Source organism: Protomyctophum bolini (genome assembly GCF_963924005.1).
Source record: "Protomyctophum bolini genome assembly, chromosome: 21".
Taxonomy (NCBI): Eukaryota; Metazoa; Chordata; class Actinopteri; order Myctophiformes; family Myctophidae; genus Protomyctophum; species Protomyctophum bolini.
In genome coordinates, this window is record NC_137882.1 from 7957367 (window position 1) to 7974450 (window position 17084).

Here is a 17084-nt window from a genome sequence, read left to right on the forward strand (position 1 = left end):
CAAGTGACCATTCTCACTTGCACAGTTTTGACTTATACCCTGTTTGACACACACATTTATCACAGAAGGGAAATGTTGTTTTGCCATGCTTATCGTAGCAACCGAAATGTATTTACAGTCGAGTTGACATTGCCGCTGTTTCAAAGGACATTTCTCTGCAGCCACAGGTCCACAGCTGAGAGCACTGACCTTAATAATTTTTGATGGTGATATGGTTTTATGTGCCTCAGAATGATCTATGTATCATTAATTCATGAATCCACATGTGAAGCTGGTGAAGCCCATGGCCATTTTAACCACATCATATTCTATTCCGGTTTGCAATTTCAGTGAAAGTAGCAGACCTGTGAAAACTGTGCTTGATTAAGGAACAGTGCAACAGACCGGGAGATATCCCACTTCTAATATATTAGATGTGCCAAGACCAATGACATCATTTCATACATCAAATAAGCTCTATTAACATCATTACAGAAAGAGATTTAATTTAAAGATGGCGGGAGAGTGAGCAATCCACTCCCCTTGGTTGTTATTCAGAAAGAGAATATGGAATGCAGAAAGCTGGAAAGCTGACAGACGGACTCACATGAGTGAGTAATCCTCCGCCTTCGGCCGTTCCGACCTCCTGGCGGCCGTCGGGGATAAAAAGAAGAGATATTTTAGGACAGTGTTGGAGATACAGACAGTAAGAAAGCTGATAGAGCGACGGGTATAGGAGAAATAGACAATAGGAAAGCCGAGAGTGAGTCTATAGTGAGTCTGCTTTTGCAGACTGTGCTTGTCTTTCCATAATGTGATAAATAAGACTGCACGTTCTCTCTCTCTCTCTAAATCTCCAGCCCAAGTTTACGTGCGTGTGTGAGGACGGCTGGGAGGCCACTGGTAGCAACCCAGCCTGTCTGGCAGATGTCAACGAGTGTAACCTGCCCACCAAGCCCTGTCCCACCAACCCCATGGTACCCTGCTACAACACCCAGCCAGGGTTCTTCTGTGGCTCCTGCCCTGCAGGTATGATAACACCACCCTGCACGTACCTGGGTTATTGTAGTTTTTCTCTTTTAAAAGCAGGGTTTCTAGATTCGTTTTTATTTTGTGAAGAAGCTCTATTTTCGTTTTTTTTTTAACTTAATTTTTATTTGCAGGTAAAAATATACCGGTAAGTGCAGTCACAGTGTAAGGGTTCATATACATTATTAATAAGCAACGTATTCCAGTCCATTCATGAATGTCCATCATTGTTATCATCTGTGTCGTCCTGTTGATTTCTATATTCAGTCCATTTCTTCCATTTTGCAGTGAATAACTCCTCTTGTAGTCTCACTGTATGAGTTAGTTTCTCCATTACAAAGATCTCCTCCACAATGCTCAGCCACTGCTCACTAGCTGCCAATAATACTTTGACCAGGTAGTCCCACCACAATAATAATGTCCGTCTCCTCTCCCCCTCATGCAGGCTGGCAAGGCAACGGCTACAGCTGTCAGGACATGGACGAATGTTCCAGCGGTAACGGCGGCTGCTCCACCGCTCCCATGGTGCAGTGCCTGAACACCATGGGTTCCTTCCACTGCGGGCAGTGCCCTCCAGGTAATGTCTCCTGCAAAGGAAACCTATACCGGGGCGCCGGGCCACTGTGGCATACCATTGTCCTAATAAATAAACCAGTGGCTTCCATTTCGTTTTTGTTCGTTTGAGCAGATTTTGTGCCAGGGACCGCCATAAAGGGCCGTTCACACCAAGCACTATAACGCATTTATATGGATGGTTCTGTCTGTCTGTCTGTCTGTCTGTCTGTCTGTCTGTCTGTCTGTCTGTCTGTCTGTCTGTCTGTCTGTCTGTCTGTCACTCACTCACTCACTCACTCACTCACTCACTCACTCAGTCTTTGTCAATATGTTTTGTCTCCAGGCTATGAAGGTGATGGCAGATTGTGCACGCAAGCCAACATCTGTGCCACCAACAATGGAGGCTGCTACCCACTAGCTACCTGCACGGCTAACCCAGGTACACGCACGCACGCACACAAGCTGGGATACATAGATACGGTAGTTGCAAATGTAGGACTGGGTATTAGTATTTAAGACAATGATGTTGTTGAATCATCTGCCTCCATCTCACCCTGTCCTCTGCATCCTCTTCTCTCACACCAACTAACTTCATGCCCTCTTTCACTACATCCATAAATCCTCTCTTTGGTCTTCCTCTAGAGAACCTCAACATTTTCGTCTCTGCTACCTCCAGCTCTGCTTCCTGTCTTTTCCTCAGTGCTACTGTCTCTAAAGTTTAGAGACAGTAGCACTGAGGAAAAGACAGGTTCTATGGTTTAGAGTCTAAACCATAGAACCGACACTATTCTACCATTCTACCAATAATGCTGGTATTCTATCCTACCGGTACCCATGGTTCCCAGTGGTTTTACCTGAGCCAGTGCTTTATACTCTGTGTGTTTCCTGAACTGATGGCTTTCATTCTCATTCCTTGTGCTTACAGTTTCCACCCTCCCAGTGTGCACCTGTCCACCAGGCTACATAGGAAATGGATACGGTCCCGGTGGCTGCACCCAGACCAGCAACATCTGCCAGACCAACAACCCTTGTGTTAACGGACAATGTGTGGTGAGGACCTCCTCCAATCTCACATTACTGCATTGTAGTCTCGCGTTGGCAGACTGTTGCCTCTCGCAATTGCCGAATGCTTCCCTCATACAGTCTGGAGCAATGGAAGCTCTATCATGAGTAAAATATAAAGCGGAAGTGGAGCCTCCTCTCCACTTCCGTTTCGTCTTTACAGTTGCGCAAATGTATCCCAATATAAATATAGCTTGCTGCTTAGCAGAAAAAATAAATACAATAAAAATATATTTTAAAATATATTTTTGTGAACGGAAATGTCAGCGTCCATACTCTGATTTCTGGAGGTGTAGTTCCAGACTATATACACAGAAGTATTCGAAGATTGTGGAATAGTTGTCTGACTACACGAGACTACACTTCATGTGACGGGAAGAACAAAAAAATAATAATATAAAACAAAATAATACATAGTCATGATCTCATCTCCTCATTGCATCCCATTCCCGCAGGCCACCACCGCGTCCCCCGGCTACATGTGTAACTGCAACCCGGGCTGGCAGGGCACCAACTGTGACCAGAACGTGAACGAGTGTGCCAGCAACCCCTGTCAGAATGGAGGAACCTGCGCCGACGGCCTCAACGGCTTCACCTGCACCTGCACCGAGCTGTGGACCGGACCTCTCTGCCAGACCGCACAGCAACGTAGGAATATATGGGGACAGAGGGACAGAGACACAGAGACATGGGGCCCTGTCTACCCCTCATCCCTAAACGTATTAGCCATATTTTACTAGCCTCCAGCCTGCTTCGCTTCGCTGCGTTCAGTGAATTGTTTTGTCACTCTGCTACTCAGTCTGTATAGTCTCTTATCTCCAAGGGCCATGTAAACGGGGGGCTGTGGCTCAGGAGGTAGACCATGTCGTCCAATGATCCCTGGGTCGGCGGTTTGAATCCCGTCTCCTCCTGTCCACATGTCGAAGTGTCCTTGGGCAAGACACTGAACCCTACATTGCCTCCAATGAGTCCGTCGGTGTGAGCGTGCCAGTTGCCACCGTTGGTGTGCGAATGTGGGAAGTGAGGACGCTGGCGTCGACTGTTCGCCACTTCACCTCCCAATGTATGAATTGTGAAGGCCTTCTGATTGGTCTGTGGTGCGGTCACGGGTTTGACGTGGTATCTATCAATGCGCACTGCGCAGCCACTGCTGTTGCCATGCAACGTATATGTATCATTCAACTAAACTCACCCCACACAGCCGTCAGTGTTTTTTGTACTACTGAATCTGACAGTGGACAGTGAATCAAGAGAGTGTTTACTTTTTATCGTAGGTTTTACTCTCGAGTCTCACAGTGAGAAGCATGGACAGATTGGCACTGGCTGGTGACGTATCGGCAACAATAACGTGGCTCTGTAACGGGAGACGTTATGAATTACGAGTCAACAGCGGATGGTGACAAATCATGACAATAAACACATTTTTGGGCCGAACAAATAATTAGAGAGAAATAAAATGTTGTACCCTGCCCTTTTTTTTCTTCTATCTAATCATTTGTTCGGCCCCAACATTTGTGTGATGATTTGTCATGATCCGAGTTGGCTTTATCCGAGGCTTTAAAGGTCTTTAACTCTATCTCTACCGCTAGCTAGCTGTTAGCATAAACCCCAGTTCCAGGTGCCAGCATAGGTGTTTACTTCAAAAGACGTGTCCTATATATCCAACATCGCAACGGTCATTTTGAAGAACTTATAGGCGTCAAAACGGGACTCCATAAACCGATGGATGATCTGTGGAGGGAGTTTTTCTGTCCTCAACTAAGGTTTGAGTACTTCATATTGTATTATCATTGTGTGAATATTGTGTTATAACTGTGTGTGCGCGTGTGTGCGTGTGTGCGTGTGTGTGTGTGCGTTCGTGTTTCAGAGTGTGGCGGCTACCTGACAGGTCCTGCCGGTACCTTCAGCTATCCCAACACCCCCGGTCATGATGATTATGACCACCAGGTCAGCTGTGCTTGGGTGATCCGCGTGGAGGCTAACAGGGTAAGTGTGTGTGTGTGTGTGTGTGTGTGTGTGACATTTTACAGAAATAAAATGAAATTAGGAAATCGTAATAATACAAAAAAATGTATCCTCATCACCACCATCATCATCTCTCCTCTCCTCACATGCAGATCGTGCGCATCACCTTTCCGTTCTTCCACTTGGAGAGCAGCGTCAACTGCGCCTTCGACTTCCTGCAGGTCCATGATGGCGACAGTGCGTCCGCCTTCCAGCTGGGCAAGTACTGTGGCACCAACAACCCCCAGGAGCTCTTCAGCTCCCACAACTCACTGTACTTCTGGTTCCGGTCGGACAGCTCCATCAGCGCCGGCGGCTTCACTGTCAGTTGGACGTCTCAACTGCCTGGTAGGTCTACAGTGTGTGTGTGTGTGTGTGTGTGTGTGCGACTGTGCGCGCGTGTGTGTGTGCGTGTGCGAGTGTCTGTGTCTGTGCACCTGCGTGAGTGTGTGCGTGTGTCGGACAGTTTGAAAACAGATAAGGTACCAATTTTGAAAGATTTTGAAAAAGTGTCTATCAAACCTTTGCACTGTGAGCTCATGCAAAATCTAAATTATCTTTTTTTTTTGCATCGTCCAGTGTGTGGAGGCGAGCTGACGGAGACGTACGGGAACATCAACTCCCCCGGTTACCCCGGCAACTACCCGCCCAGCCGGGACTGCTATTGGACGGTGATCACGCCCCCCGGCCTCCTCATCACCTTCGCCTTCGGCACCCTGAGTCTGGAGACCCACCCCGACTGCACCTTCGACTTCCTGGAGGTCAGCCAATTAGAAGCGTGTTGTTTTTGGCAGCAGATTTTGATTCGAGTTTTTTGTCATAGTCTTTTGAATAGTTTTACTTTTGTTTTAGTCACATTTTAGTCACCTGGAATGTTTTAGTCTAGTTTTAGTTGACTAAATCTACAGTTTATTTAATCAACTAAAATGTATTGTGGCTGGCCTTGATGCCGTCGTAATGACTGATTTCACAATTGCTGAAAATTGATGTTCTACAAGCTCACAACGCGTCGCAGCGTGACGCGTTGTGAGCTTGTAGATCTGCTATTTTCAGCATGCAACCAAGTGTACAATGACTTGTCATTTATTTATACTGGATCTCTTGTCCACAAGTCCCTTCCTAACTAGTTTGTATTTGTGGACGAAATTGTCAACATTTTTAGTCTTAGTTTTAGTCATCATAGCTTAGTTTTCATTTAGTTTCGACAGTGAAAAAAGGTAGTCGACGAACATTTTTCGTTTTAGTATTAGTCGACAAAATCAACACTGATGCACATCCCATACTTAACACAGTAAAGACATGCATTACAAATGTAACCAAAAGGCTGAGTCCTCAGCCCCAACCTGCCAGTGGGGGCTTCTCACAGACAAGTGAGAATACTGAGATTGTCGGTGAAGAGGTTGACCACCGAAAACTACAACATGACATCACGCCGTGGTGGTCACTGCACACACAACACATCTCTCTGAATTTACTAACTACTGTTTCGGTGGTCATCTCTTCAACTAAATCTGGACTATACCGGTATGATGAATAGGGCTTCAGTAGGCTACAACATCAGTGACGAGGGAAATTAAATGCCAGAGGTTGGACAGAATTAGATTATTTTGTTTCTCAACTGATTCTGACAGGACATTAGCATTATTAGTTTTGAATGAAAAACACTCCCTTTGGGCTAAAAACGTTAGTAACACTTGCTATGCATCCCAATCATAATACTTTATAGCCTTAAGATACATTTAATGTTTGTTTTGTGGACTAAAACAAACATTAGCACCCGTTGCTTAAACAAATTGACGTTGTAATTGACGTTGTAGGATGATAAGAGCGCTCCTCACTTCACACGGGTGTGATTTTGATTTTGTATTCATCCTCAGCGGCCCAAATCACACCTTAGAAAGCATGAGTGTCTATTTCAAACACAAAGTGTATTTTGACTGGGGGATCACATTTTGACAGCAGCAACTGCCTGTCATAATTTCACCCCCCTCCCCATCTAATTATTGGACAGTATTAGGATGTTGATATTCATTTTGTATTCATCCTTAGGGCCCCAAATCACACCTTAGAAAGCATGAGTGTCTTTTTCAAACACAAAGTGTTCCTTAGGGCCCCAAATCATACCCTAGAACACCTGTGAAGGAAGTGGGGAAGCGGCCCAGATGTAGGAAGAGTTACTCTGTGTGCATACCTGCATATAGCCCGTTGGCTATACCCTAAATTGAAGAAGCCTGAAGTGCCTATCATGTATTTGTAGATCCGTGACGGACTCCTCCCTGAAGACCCCGTTCTGGGGAAGTACTGCAGCACCGCGTCCCCTGCCCCTCTGCGGACCACCGGCCCTGCCGCCTGGATACACTTCCACTCTGACTTCAGCGTCAGCGACCGAGGATTCCACATCACCTACACCACCTCTCCATGTAAGACATAGCAGATTCCACATCACCTACACCACCTCTCCATGTAAGACATAGCAGATTCCACATCACCTCCACCACCTCTCCATGTAAGACATAGCAGATTCCACATCACCTGTCCTACACCACCTCTCCATGTAAGACATAGCAGAATCCACATCACCTGTCCTACACCACCTCTCCATGTAAGACATAGCAGAATCCACATCACCTGTCCTACACCACCTCTCCATGTAAGACATAGCAGATTCCACATCACCTACACCACCTCTCCATGTAAGACATAGCAGAATCCACATCACCTGTCCTACACCACCTCTCCATGTAAGACATAGCAGATTCCACATCACCTACACCACCTCTCCATGTAAGACATAGCAGAATCCACATCACCTGTCCTACACCACCTCTCCATGTAAGACATAGCAGAATCCACATCACCTGTCCTACACCACCTCTCCATGTAAGACATAGCAGAATCCACATCACCTGTCCTACAGTACACCACCTCTCCATGTAAGACATAGCAGAATCCACATCACCTGTCCTACACCACCTCTCCATGTAAGACATAGCAGAATCCACATCACCTGTCCTACACCACCTCTCCATGTAAGACATAGCAGATTCCACATCACCTGTCCTACACCACCTCTCCATGTAAGACATAGCAGAATCCACATCACCTGTCCTACACCACCTCTCCATGTAAGACATAGCAGAATCCACATCACCTGTCCTACACCACCTCTCCATGTAAGACATAGCAGATTCCACATCACCTGTCCTACACCACCTCTCCTTGTAAGACATAGCAGAATCCACATCACCTGTCCTACACCACCTCTCCATGTAAGACATAGCAGATTCCACATCACCTGTCCTACACCACCTCTCCATGTAAGACATAGCAGATTCCACATCACCTACACCACCTCTCCATGTAAGACATAGCAGAATCCACATCACCTGTCCTACACCACCTCTCCATGTAAGACATAGCAGAATCCACATCACCTGTCCTACACCACCTCTCCATGTAAGACATAGCAGATTCCACATCACCTGTCCTACACCACCTCTCCATGTAAGACATAGCAGAATCCACATCACCTGTCCTACACCACCTCTCCATGTAAGACATAGCAGAATCCACATCACCTGTCCTACACCACCTCTCCATGTAAGACATAGCAGAATCCACATCACCTGTCCTACACCACCTCTCCATGTAAGACATAGCAGAATCCACATCACCTGTCCTACACCACCTCTCCATGTAAGACATAGCAGAATCCACATCACCTGTCCTACACCACCTCTCCATGTAAGACATAGCAGAATCCACATCACCTGTCCTACCTACACCACCTCTCCATGTAAGACATAGCAGAATCCACATCACCTGTCCTACACCACCTCTCCATGTAAGACATAGCAGATTCCACATCACCTGTCCTACACCACCTCTCCATGTAAGACATAGCAGATTCCACATCACCTGTCCTACACCACCTCTCCATGTAAGACATAGAAGTGCTAAGAAAGAAAGAAAGAAATAAAGAAAGACAAACCAATGAAAAGTATAAATGGTGGCATGTGCTTGTGTCTAAATAATTAGTACATTGGAATAGTAACCATTTTGAACATACAAGGAACGGCTTTTCCACCTGTCACAGCGACATGCATATAATCCATATCATGTTCTTCCTGTACGTGTCAGCTGACCCCGGCTGCGGAGGCACCTACACGGACAGCGAGGGCATCATCATCTCTCCCAACTGGCCCAACGACTACGCCCACAACCGCCAGTGCATCTACCTGGTCCGCCTGCCGCCCGGCGAGGTGGTGTCCCTCAACTTCACACACATGGCCCTGGAGACGCACGGCAGCTGCGTCTTTGACTACGTGGAGGTACGAACACGTGCCAAGTAAAGCGCATTGTGCTGAGCTCCCGCACTGCACTGCAATGTATTGCACTTCAGTGATTCTCAACCTGTGGACTGTGAGGATACTGTAAAAGGGCCCCCAAATAGTTGGCAAAACACTAAAGATTTTAATGATAATATAATAGCATTAACCCTGCAAGCCCCAGCGTAGCTTTTGGACTACATTTATATTTTAATTATTATTATTTTCAAAATCTCTGTACTCTTTTTACAATTTTTATTCCTTTAACCTTTAACCCTGGAAAAAGTAGGTAAAATGCTTGTAATATATATGTTCTACATTTATTATTGTGAAAGATATCCCCCAAATGTAAATTATTAATTTATTATTTTAATTATTATTATAAATGTGCATAATATTGCATAAAAGTTTTTTTTTTTTTTTTTAACATAATTTCCTCTGCAAAGTCCTAGTAGTACAAGTAGAAATATATCCGGGTCTTGCAGGGTTAATATATATATATATTGTAAAAGACTAATACGTGAAGAAAAAGTAGTTTTTATTGTTTTAGTGCCACTGATCCAAGCCAGAAATGTGATCGATTGACCATTAAAATAATCATGCCCTCAAAATGTATCTGACCACTCAACATGGAAGCCTTTCGGCTGCTGTGTTAAGTGGTCAGTACTGTACTGTACTGTACTTCACTGCAATATGCTGTACTGCACGGCATTATGCTGTACTGCACTGCAATGTCCTGTACTGTACTGTACTGTACTGCACTGCAATGTCCTGTACTGTACTGCACTGCAATGTCCTGTACTGTACTGTACTGTACTGTACTGTACTGTACTGTACTGTACTGTACTGTACTGTACTGTACTGCACTGTACTGTACTGTACTGTACTGTACTGCACTGCAATGTCCTGTACTGTACTGTACTGTACTGTACTGTACTGTACTGTACTGTACTGTACTGTACTGTACTGTACTGTACTGCACTGCACTGCAATGTCCTGTACTGTACTGTACTGTACTGTACTGTACTGTACTGTACTGTACTGTACTGTACTGTACTGTACTGTACTGTACTGTACTGTACTGCAATGTCCTGTACTGTACTGTACTGTACTGTACTGTACTGCAATGTCCTGTCCTGTACTGTCCTGTCCTGTCCTGTCCTGTCCTGTCCTGTCCTGTCCTGTACTGTACTGTACTGTACTGTACTAATAGTTGTTTTGTCAATGTGTACCACCTGCACCACCTCCTGTACTCCTGCGTTGGTGGTGTAGGTGCGTGACGGCAGCAGAGAGACGGACCCTCTGATTGGTCGGTACTGTGGCACCACCTTGCCCGCCCCCATCCTGACCACGTCCAACGCCCTGTGGATCCGCTTCAGGTCCGACGGCTCCGTCAGCCGCGCCGGCTTCAGGGCCATGTACACCGTGGGTGAGATACGCACGCACACAGTATAGGCATACTTTTTAGTCAGCTGTCCAGCAGTCCAAATATTATTAAATTAAATCTCAGAACGGTATCCACGTTGTGGACGTGTGCTTTGCTTCCTTCAGGCCACGTTGCCATGTCTGCTTATTATATTAAGCAACCTTTGACTTGTTTTTTTCCTGTAAAGTCACTTGCAAATACATTATTGGTAGTAGCTTGGTTGATGTTTCCTTTTCTTTTCTTGATTTTGAACCAGCCATGATATTTGGGCTTGCTTCCACATTTCTTCACATCAAGGAACCCCAGATTAATATGTAATTGTCCACAGACATCCATCTGAACATATTTTGTGCCTTTTTTATTAAAATGTTAACTGGCAACACAGCAAGAGTAAGAGGAACTTATGCACACACAAACGCAAAGACTTATGGGCCATATGAAAAAGGTAAATAGACCTGAGACCTGAGGCCTACTATATTGGTATAGTAGAGGGCATCTGAGCATTTGCGGCAATACAAGTCTTAACTGACTAAATGCGTTCGGGGAAACCCAGTCATTGACTCTGCGCTTGTCATATGAAATGTGCGGTATAAATTAATATCATCTGACATGTTGTTGGAGTGGTTCTAGTGTGTAAGCTAGACAGGCTACTGCCTGGGAAGGTCTCCTAATATGGGGAGGAGGTGGAGCTAGATGTTTTAACCCAACCACTGCACCACATTATTGATTTGGTTAACATTATTGTGGTGATGTGATAAAGGTCTTCTGTGATTGTATACTAGATTAAGTCCTTAGCACAGAAAGAGGAATTTCCAGAGCTGTAGGCAAAATGAAAAGACGTGAAATGTACTGTATTGAGTCTTTATTGACTATTGACCTGCTCACATGGCAATGAGTTGTGCATGCAGATCTGCCATTTTTGCTTCTTCTTTTTTCCTTTTTTAAAAAAAAACCAATGATTCATTAATAAGCAACATAATGTGTTCCATTCTCGTTTTATAATTTTGCACAGATTATTTGCCAGTGAAGGTAGTTGCACATTTAGATGCACATTTAGATTGCTACTCATAGAAGATTTCTTGAGTACCGCTGTGTTTATGGGTTGTTGAGCCCATCTGGAACAAAGACGAATGCTGGGCTGAGGTTCTTAATTTTATGAGAGAGAGAGAGAGAGAGAGAGAGAGAGAGAGAGAGAGAGAGGGAGAGACCTTATTCCATTCCCTGTGACCTTCATCATATTATCCTGCAGCTAGACAGCTTAACCCATTCTGACCTGAGATCAGATTCATACGAGGTTTCCACGGGACACACACTGGTCTGATTAACCCATTCTGACCTGAGATCAGATTCTAAAAATGTCAGTCGTTCTTCGAATTTTTCAAAAATAGCAGACCTACAAGCTCGTATCGCGCCACTCGGTGGCGCGATATGAGCTTGTAGATCTGCTATTTTTCAATAGCTAAAGCATAACATGATGCCAACACCAAAATGGGTGCCCGGTCAGAATGGGTTAATGCAGTTAGAATGAATGGATGTTCCTCATCATACTGACCTCTGGTCTCTCTCATTGTGCATGCGTGCGTGCGTGCGTGTGTGCGTGCGTGCGTGTGTGCGTGCGTGCGTGAATGCGTGATCCCCACCATCTTGTGTATATGAAAATTGGCTGAGTCTGTCTGTCTGTCTGTCTGTCTGTCTGACTGACTTTGACTCTGTCTGACTGACTGTGACTCTGTCTGTCTGTCTGTCTGACTGACTGACTGACTGACTGACATTGTCATTGGTGGCCAGCTGTTAATGGAATTAGCCTTAAACGTTAAACTGTACAGTATGTTGTTAGGGCTGTGTCTGATCCTCAATTGGTGTTTCTAAACCAGCCATGATAAATTGGCTACTGGTGCTGTGGTCTGAGACTGAGCTAATGGGTGATATGGCTTTGACCTGTTCAGTGGGGTCAGTATACAATTTGTTAGGTTTTCATGCAGCTGTTGGTTGTCGGACTCCATTAGCGCCCACCCAGTGTCCTCTCTCAATTCATCCAGGATCTGCTTTTAATGTTTATACCCTGTTTGGGTCGATTCTGATTAGGTAAAGAGCTGAAACCATTCATTTAAGCCTTTTAGTCAGACCGGCGGCGACAGCCCAAGGGACAGTTTATGGAAATACAGCTATAGCTTCAAAGTGTCATAATGGAACCATGCAGATTGTGCTCACATTAAAGGGCCACTTCACCCCTTTTGCAACCAGATATTATTGTAAGGATGTTAAGGACACAATAAACACTTTTTATGTGGGAAGGCTGCAGCTCACACGTGCATTAGATTTAACGATTGGTGGTTATTGTAAGGTGGGGTATACATTTTAACAATGCATATCTTGGAGGGGGGGGACGGGTCCCTGGCACAAACTGTCTAGGCCTAGTATAGATGGTGGTCCCCTGCCAAATGGATATTAACTTTGAGGGTCCTTGACATGAAGAGGTTTGTGAAGCACTGGCTGGTCTGAGTCTGACCAACTCCTCTGTCCGTCGATATCCCTCTTCCTCAGGCTGTGGAGGAACCTTCTCGGGCACGGGTCAGATCCGCACCCCCTACCACCCCGACGCCTACCCGCACAACAAGCAGTGTGAGTGGGTCATCAACCAGCCCGCAGGCTATGTGGTCACGCTCAGCTTCCTCACCTTTGACGTGGAGGGAGGCACCTGTCGCTATGACTATGTGGAGGTAAGAAGAATGGGTGGGGCGAAACGAAATGCCTCGTTTCATTTTGATGAAACTCCAATGTTATTCTACATAGAGAAAAGCCCTTGGAACCAGCAGGGGATGAGCGAGTGACGTCAGGACTTTGGCGCTCTATTGCACGGGTTCTACACACCAGTGTTGTTTTCATCGACTCAAACTTAAGACGAAAAATGTTCGTCGACTACCTTTTTCCACTGACGAAAACTAAATGGAAACTACTTGAAAACTAATCTATGACGACTTAAACTAAGACTAAATATACTGACGATTCGTCAACGAATAAAAACTAGACTAAAATGTTAGGAAGGGACTAGTGGACAAGAGATCCAGTCATTTTTCACTTGGTTGCATGCTGAAAATGTAAAAACAGTCATTACGATGCCATCAAGGCCCACCAAAACACATTTTAGTCGACTAAATCACCTCTAGATTTAGTCGACTAAAATCTTATGATATTTAGTTGACTAAAACTAGACTGACACTAAAACATTCCAGGTGACTAAAATGTGACTAAAACTAAGGGGAAACCATTTTAGTGACCATGACTAAAACTAAAATCAAAACAACACTGCTACACACACACACTACCATGCACACGGCTGTGGTGTTTGCTTTCCCTTCCTCTCCAGGTGAGAGACGGCGCGTCGTCCAGCTCTCCTCTGCTGGGGACGTTCTGCGGCATCCAGACGCCTCCCATGCTGCAGTCCACCCAGCGCTCCTTGTACATCCGCTTCAACTCCGACTCCTCCGTCAGCAACCACGGCTTCACCGCCTCCTACGCTTCTGCCATTGAGGGTAGGCCAAATTTAGACTGCAGTCACATCAAGTCAAATCCCACTTTTTGGTCCGACCTTTCACACTGAGGATATGAAAGTGACCAGATCCGATCTGTGTGTTCAGACTGTCAGCCAAATCTAGCCTGAATCAGATCTGTGCCACATCCAGATTGGAATCTGAGTTGTTTAAATAAGTCTTACTCTAAACGCAAACAAGTCACATACAAGTCACATCTGATTTAGATCAGGTTACTGCATTCAGACTGAGACAGATCTCCTGAAATCAGATTGAATCAGATTTGAAACTCTGAATGTGACTCAAGTCACATCGGTATAAAAATCAGATTCCATGTGACTTGTATGTGACCTGTCTGCATTTAGACTTATTAAACAAATCAGATTCCAATCTGATTCAGGCTAGATTTGGCTGCCAATGTAAATAGGGCCTTGAGGAATAATCAATTGTCTATGTTGACATTGCACTTTTCTATTGAAAAGAAGGGGGGGGGGGGGGGGATTTATGTTCTAAAATTGTAATTATTTGACAAAAACATTACATCTGGTTACTGTATGTTTTTTCCGTTGATGTTGTTGGAAAAAGTTCATACTATAACGTGTATATAAGGGCTTTTAGGTTGTGGTTGAGATTGAGCTAATCCCACTACCATGTTGTTTTGTCAGGTTGCGGCGACACCCTGACGGACCCGACGGGCACCATCACCAGCCCCAGCCACCCGACCAGCTACCCACACGGTGCCAACTGCACCTGGTACGTCAGCGTGGCCCCGGGCAACCTGATCCGGCTGTCCTTCGACACCTTCAACCTGGAGTACCACACCTACTGCAACTACGACTACGTGGAGGTCTACGACAACGGCACCGTGCAGACCGGGAACAAGATCGGAAGGTGCTTTTTTTTTTTTTTTTACCCATTCTGACCTGAGATCAGATTCATACGAGGTTTCCACTGGACACACACTGGTCTGATGGACCTGAGATCAGATTCTAAAAAATGTCAGTAGTTTCTTCGATTTTTCAAAAATAGCAGACCTACAAGCTCGTAGCGCGCCACTCGGTGGCGCGCTATGAGCTTGTAGATCTGCTATTTTTCAATAGCTAAAGCATGACATGATGCTAACACCAAAAGGGGTTCCCGTTCAGAATGGGTTAAAGCCATTGGCTTAGCCTTAGTCAAATAGCCATCGGTTTAGCCTTAGCTTGCTGGGGGCCCATTCGTTGAAATCTTGCACTCGGTGACAAGTTTTAGATTTTTGGCATGGTGTTATAGGTCTGGGCATAAGGTTTTCAAAAACCATCACAAACGAGTTGGGCTTGCACCCTAGTGGTCCGTTTGCAATGGTCCTGTTTCCAGGGGCTTGTGTGAGGTGGTGCAACTGGATGCTGTACTCTTTGCAAACTAACTATTAACTGTGATTACAGACAGTATTCAATCAATCAACCCATTTGGAAAACCTGTGTGGTAGAGAACACTACAGGGCCAAGAGGTGTCCAGAATCTGAGACTTCAGCTTCAGACCAAGCTCTCACTTACATTCTTACTATCTTTGCTAGAAGTAGAGTCTGACAAGTCATTGAGTTCAGGTCACGTCACAAGTCCCAAATACCATAATGTGTCGAGTGGTAGCATTTATTTGCATGTTTAACCCTGCAACATTTCAACCTTACTACTACTTTGTACTACTAGGACTATAGGAAATGATGTAAAAAAAATAATTGTATGCACATTTATAATAACGTTTTAATTCAGGAATCTCGAGCTAGCATCCACCATCCTTCGGTCTTACATTATTACATCTTATTTTGATTCACCTCCGTGTGTGTGTGTGTGTGTGTGTGTGTGTGTGTGTGTGTGTGTGTGTGTGTGCACTGTGCAGGTACTGCGGGCGTACAATCCCTCCATCCATCACCAGCACAGACAACATGCTGACGCTGCTGTTTGTGTCCGACGTCAGCGTGTCCACTGAGGGATTCTCTGCCACATACGTGTCCTTTGACGCCACCACCGGTACCACTTTTCATTGCACTGGATTATTTGATTACAAAAATATTTTGTCATACGACAAACTTTATACATATATAGTATGTAACCACGAAACCCACGATCCCTATTCCGGGGGGAATGTTCACAGAAAATACACACAAGCTAAAAACACGCCGCCATGATGAAACTAGGGGTGGGGAAAAAAATCGATTCACTCAACTATCGTGATTTATAATGGCACAACTTTTTATATATATTTTAAAGTTCAGAATCGATTTTCTTTCTTTGATTAAGAATATATGTGTGTGTGTGTGTGTGTGTGTGTGTGTGTGTGTGTGTGTGTGTGTGTGTGTGTGTGTGTGTGTGTGTGTGTGTGTGTGTGTATATGTATGTATATTTATATAATATGTGTGTGTAAATGTGTATTAAATCAGTATACAACAATCATTGAATCACAGAATCGCACTATACCGTAATTATTAATTAAGAATCAGAATATAGACTGAATCGGCACCCGGTATCGTATCGGTAGGTAAGCGAATCGTCTCACTCCTAGTCGTGAGCTCGTTAATCAACAATTATTGGGCGAAGACATTTGGTGTGCACTGTGCAGTACATGGGACAAAGTTAACGACACACATAGTAGTACAGTGCGCTTTACTAAGACTAGAGAGTTTTAAGTACTTAATCCCCCTCCCCCTCCTCTCCCACGGGCAGCCTGCAACGAGACGTTCACGTCCCCCACGGGCTCGTTCAGCTCACCCAACTACCCCAGCTACTACCCCAACACCCGGGACTGTGTCTTCAAGATCATCGTGCAGGTCAACAAGCAGATCATGCTCAACTTCACCGACTTTGAACTGGAGTCCCATTCCACATGCAACTATGACTACGTGGAGATCAGGTGAGGCGGAAGTCTGATGAGTGTAAGATTATTATGTATTTAGCAAATATATATTGACCGACCTGTTGCATTCTGATGTGTTTTTTTTCTCTATATTGCTGTATAAATAAATTCATAACATTGTTTGCCAGCAACCAATTGCCCACTTTGGGTGTTGGCCAGATCGAGGACACTCCCTGATTGAGTGCACCTTTATGTCCCAATCTCTATAAAATGTGAGCAGTTCCACCATCCCTGTCATTCCCTGAAGAAGGCATTTTGTGCGAAACGTTGGTCATTTTA

General features: G+C 44.9%; 1 protein-coding gene across 1 annotated transcript in view; it reads left to right on the forward strand.

The window, feature by feature from the left end:
* Nucleotides 1-17084, forward strand: part of cubn (cubilin (intrinsic factor-cobalamin receptor)) — a 77530-nt gene that overhangs the window by 6065 nt on the left and 54381 nt on the right. Inside the window, exons 8-23 of the mRNA XM_080793300.1 lie at nt 840-1008; nt 1454-1585; nt 1907-2002; nt 2489-2613; nt 3081-3273; nt 4493-4611; nt 4743-4977; nt 5209-5390; nt 6887-7049; nt 8770-8960; nt 10230-10386; nt 12928-13103; nt 13751-13916; nt 14579-14804; nt 15792-15922; nt 16616-16802. Coding sequence (XP_080649426.1) covers nt 840-1008; nt 1454-1585; nt 1907-2002; nt 2489-2613; nt 3081-3273; nt 4493-4611; nt 4743-4977; nt 5209-5390; nt 6887-7049; nt 8770-8960; nt 10230-10386; nt 12928-13103; nt 13751-13916; nt 14579-14804; nt 15792-15922; nt 16616-16802 — 2648 coding nt within the window. The remainder of the gene's footprint in view (nt 1-839; nt 1009-1453; nt 1586-1906; nt 2003-2488; nt 2614-3080; nt 3274-4492; nt 4612-4742; nt 4978-5208; nt 5391-6886; nt 7050-8769; nt 8961-10229; nt 10387-12927; nt 13104-13750; nt 13917-14578; nt 14805-15791; nt 15923-16615; nt 16803-17084) is intronic.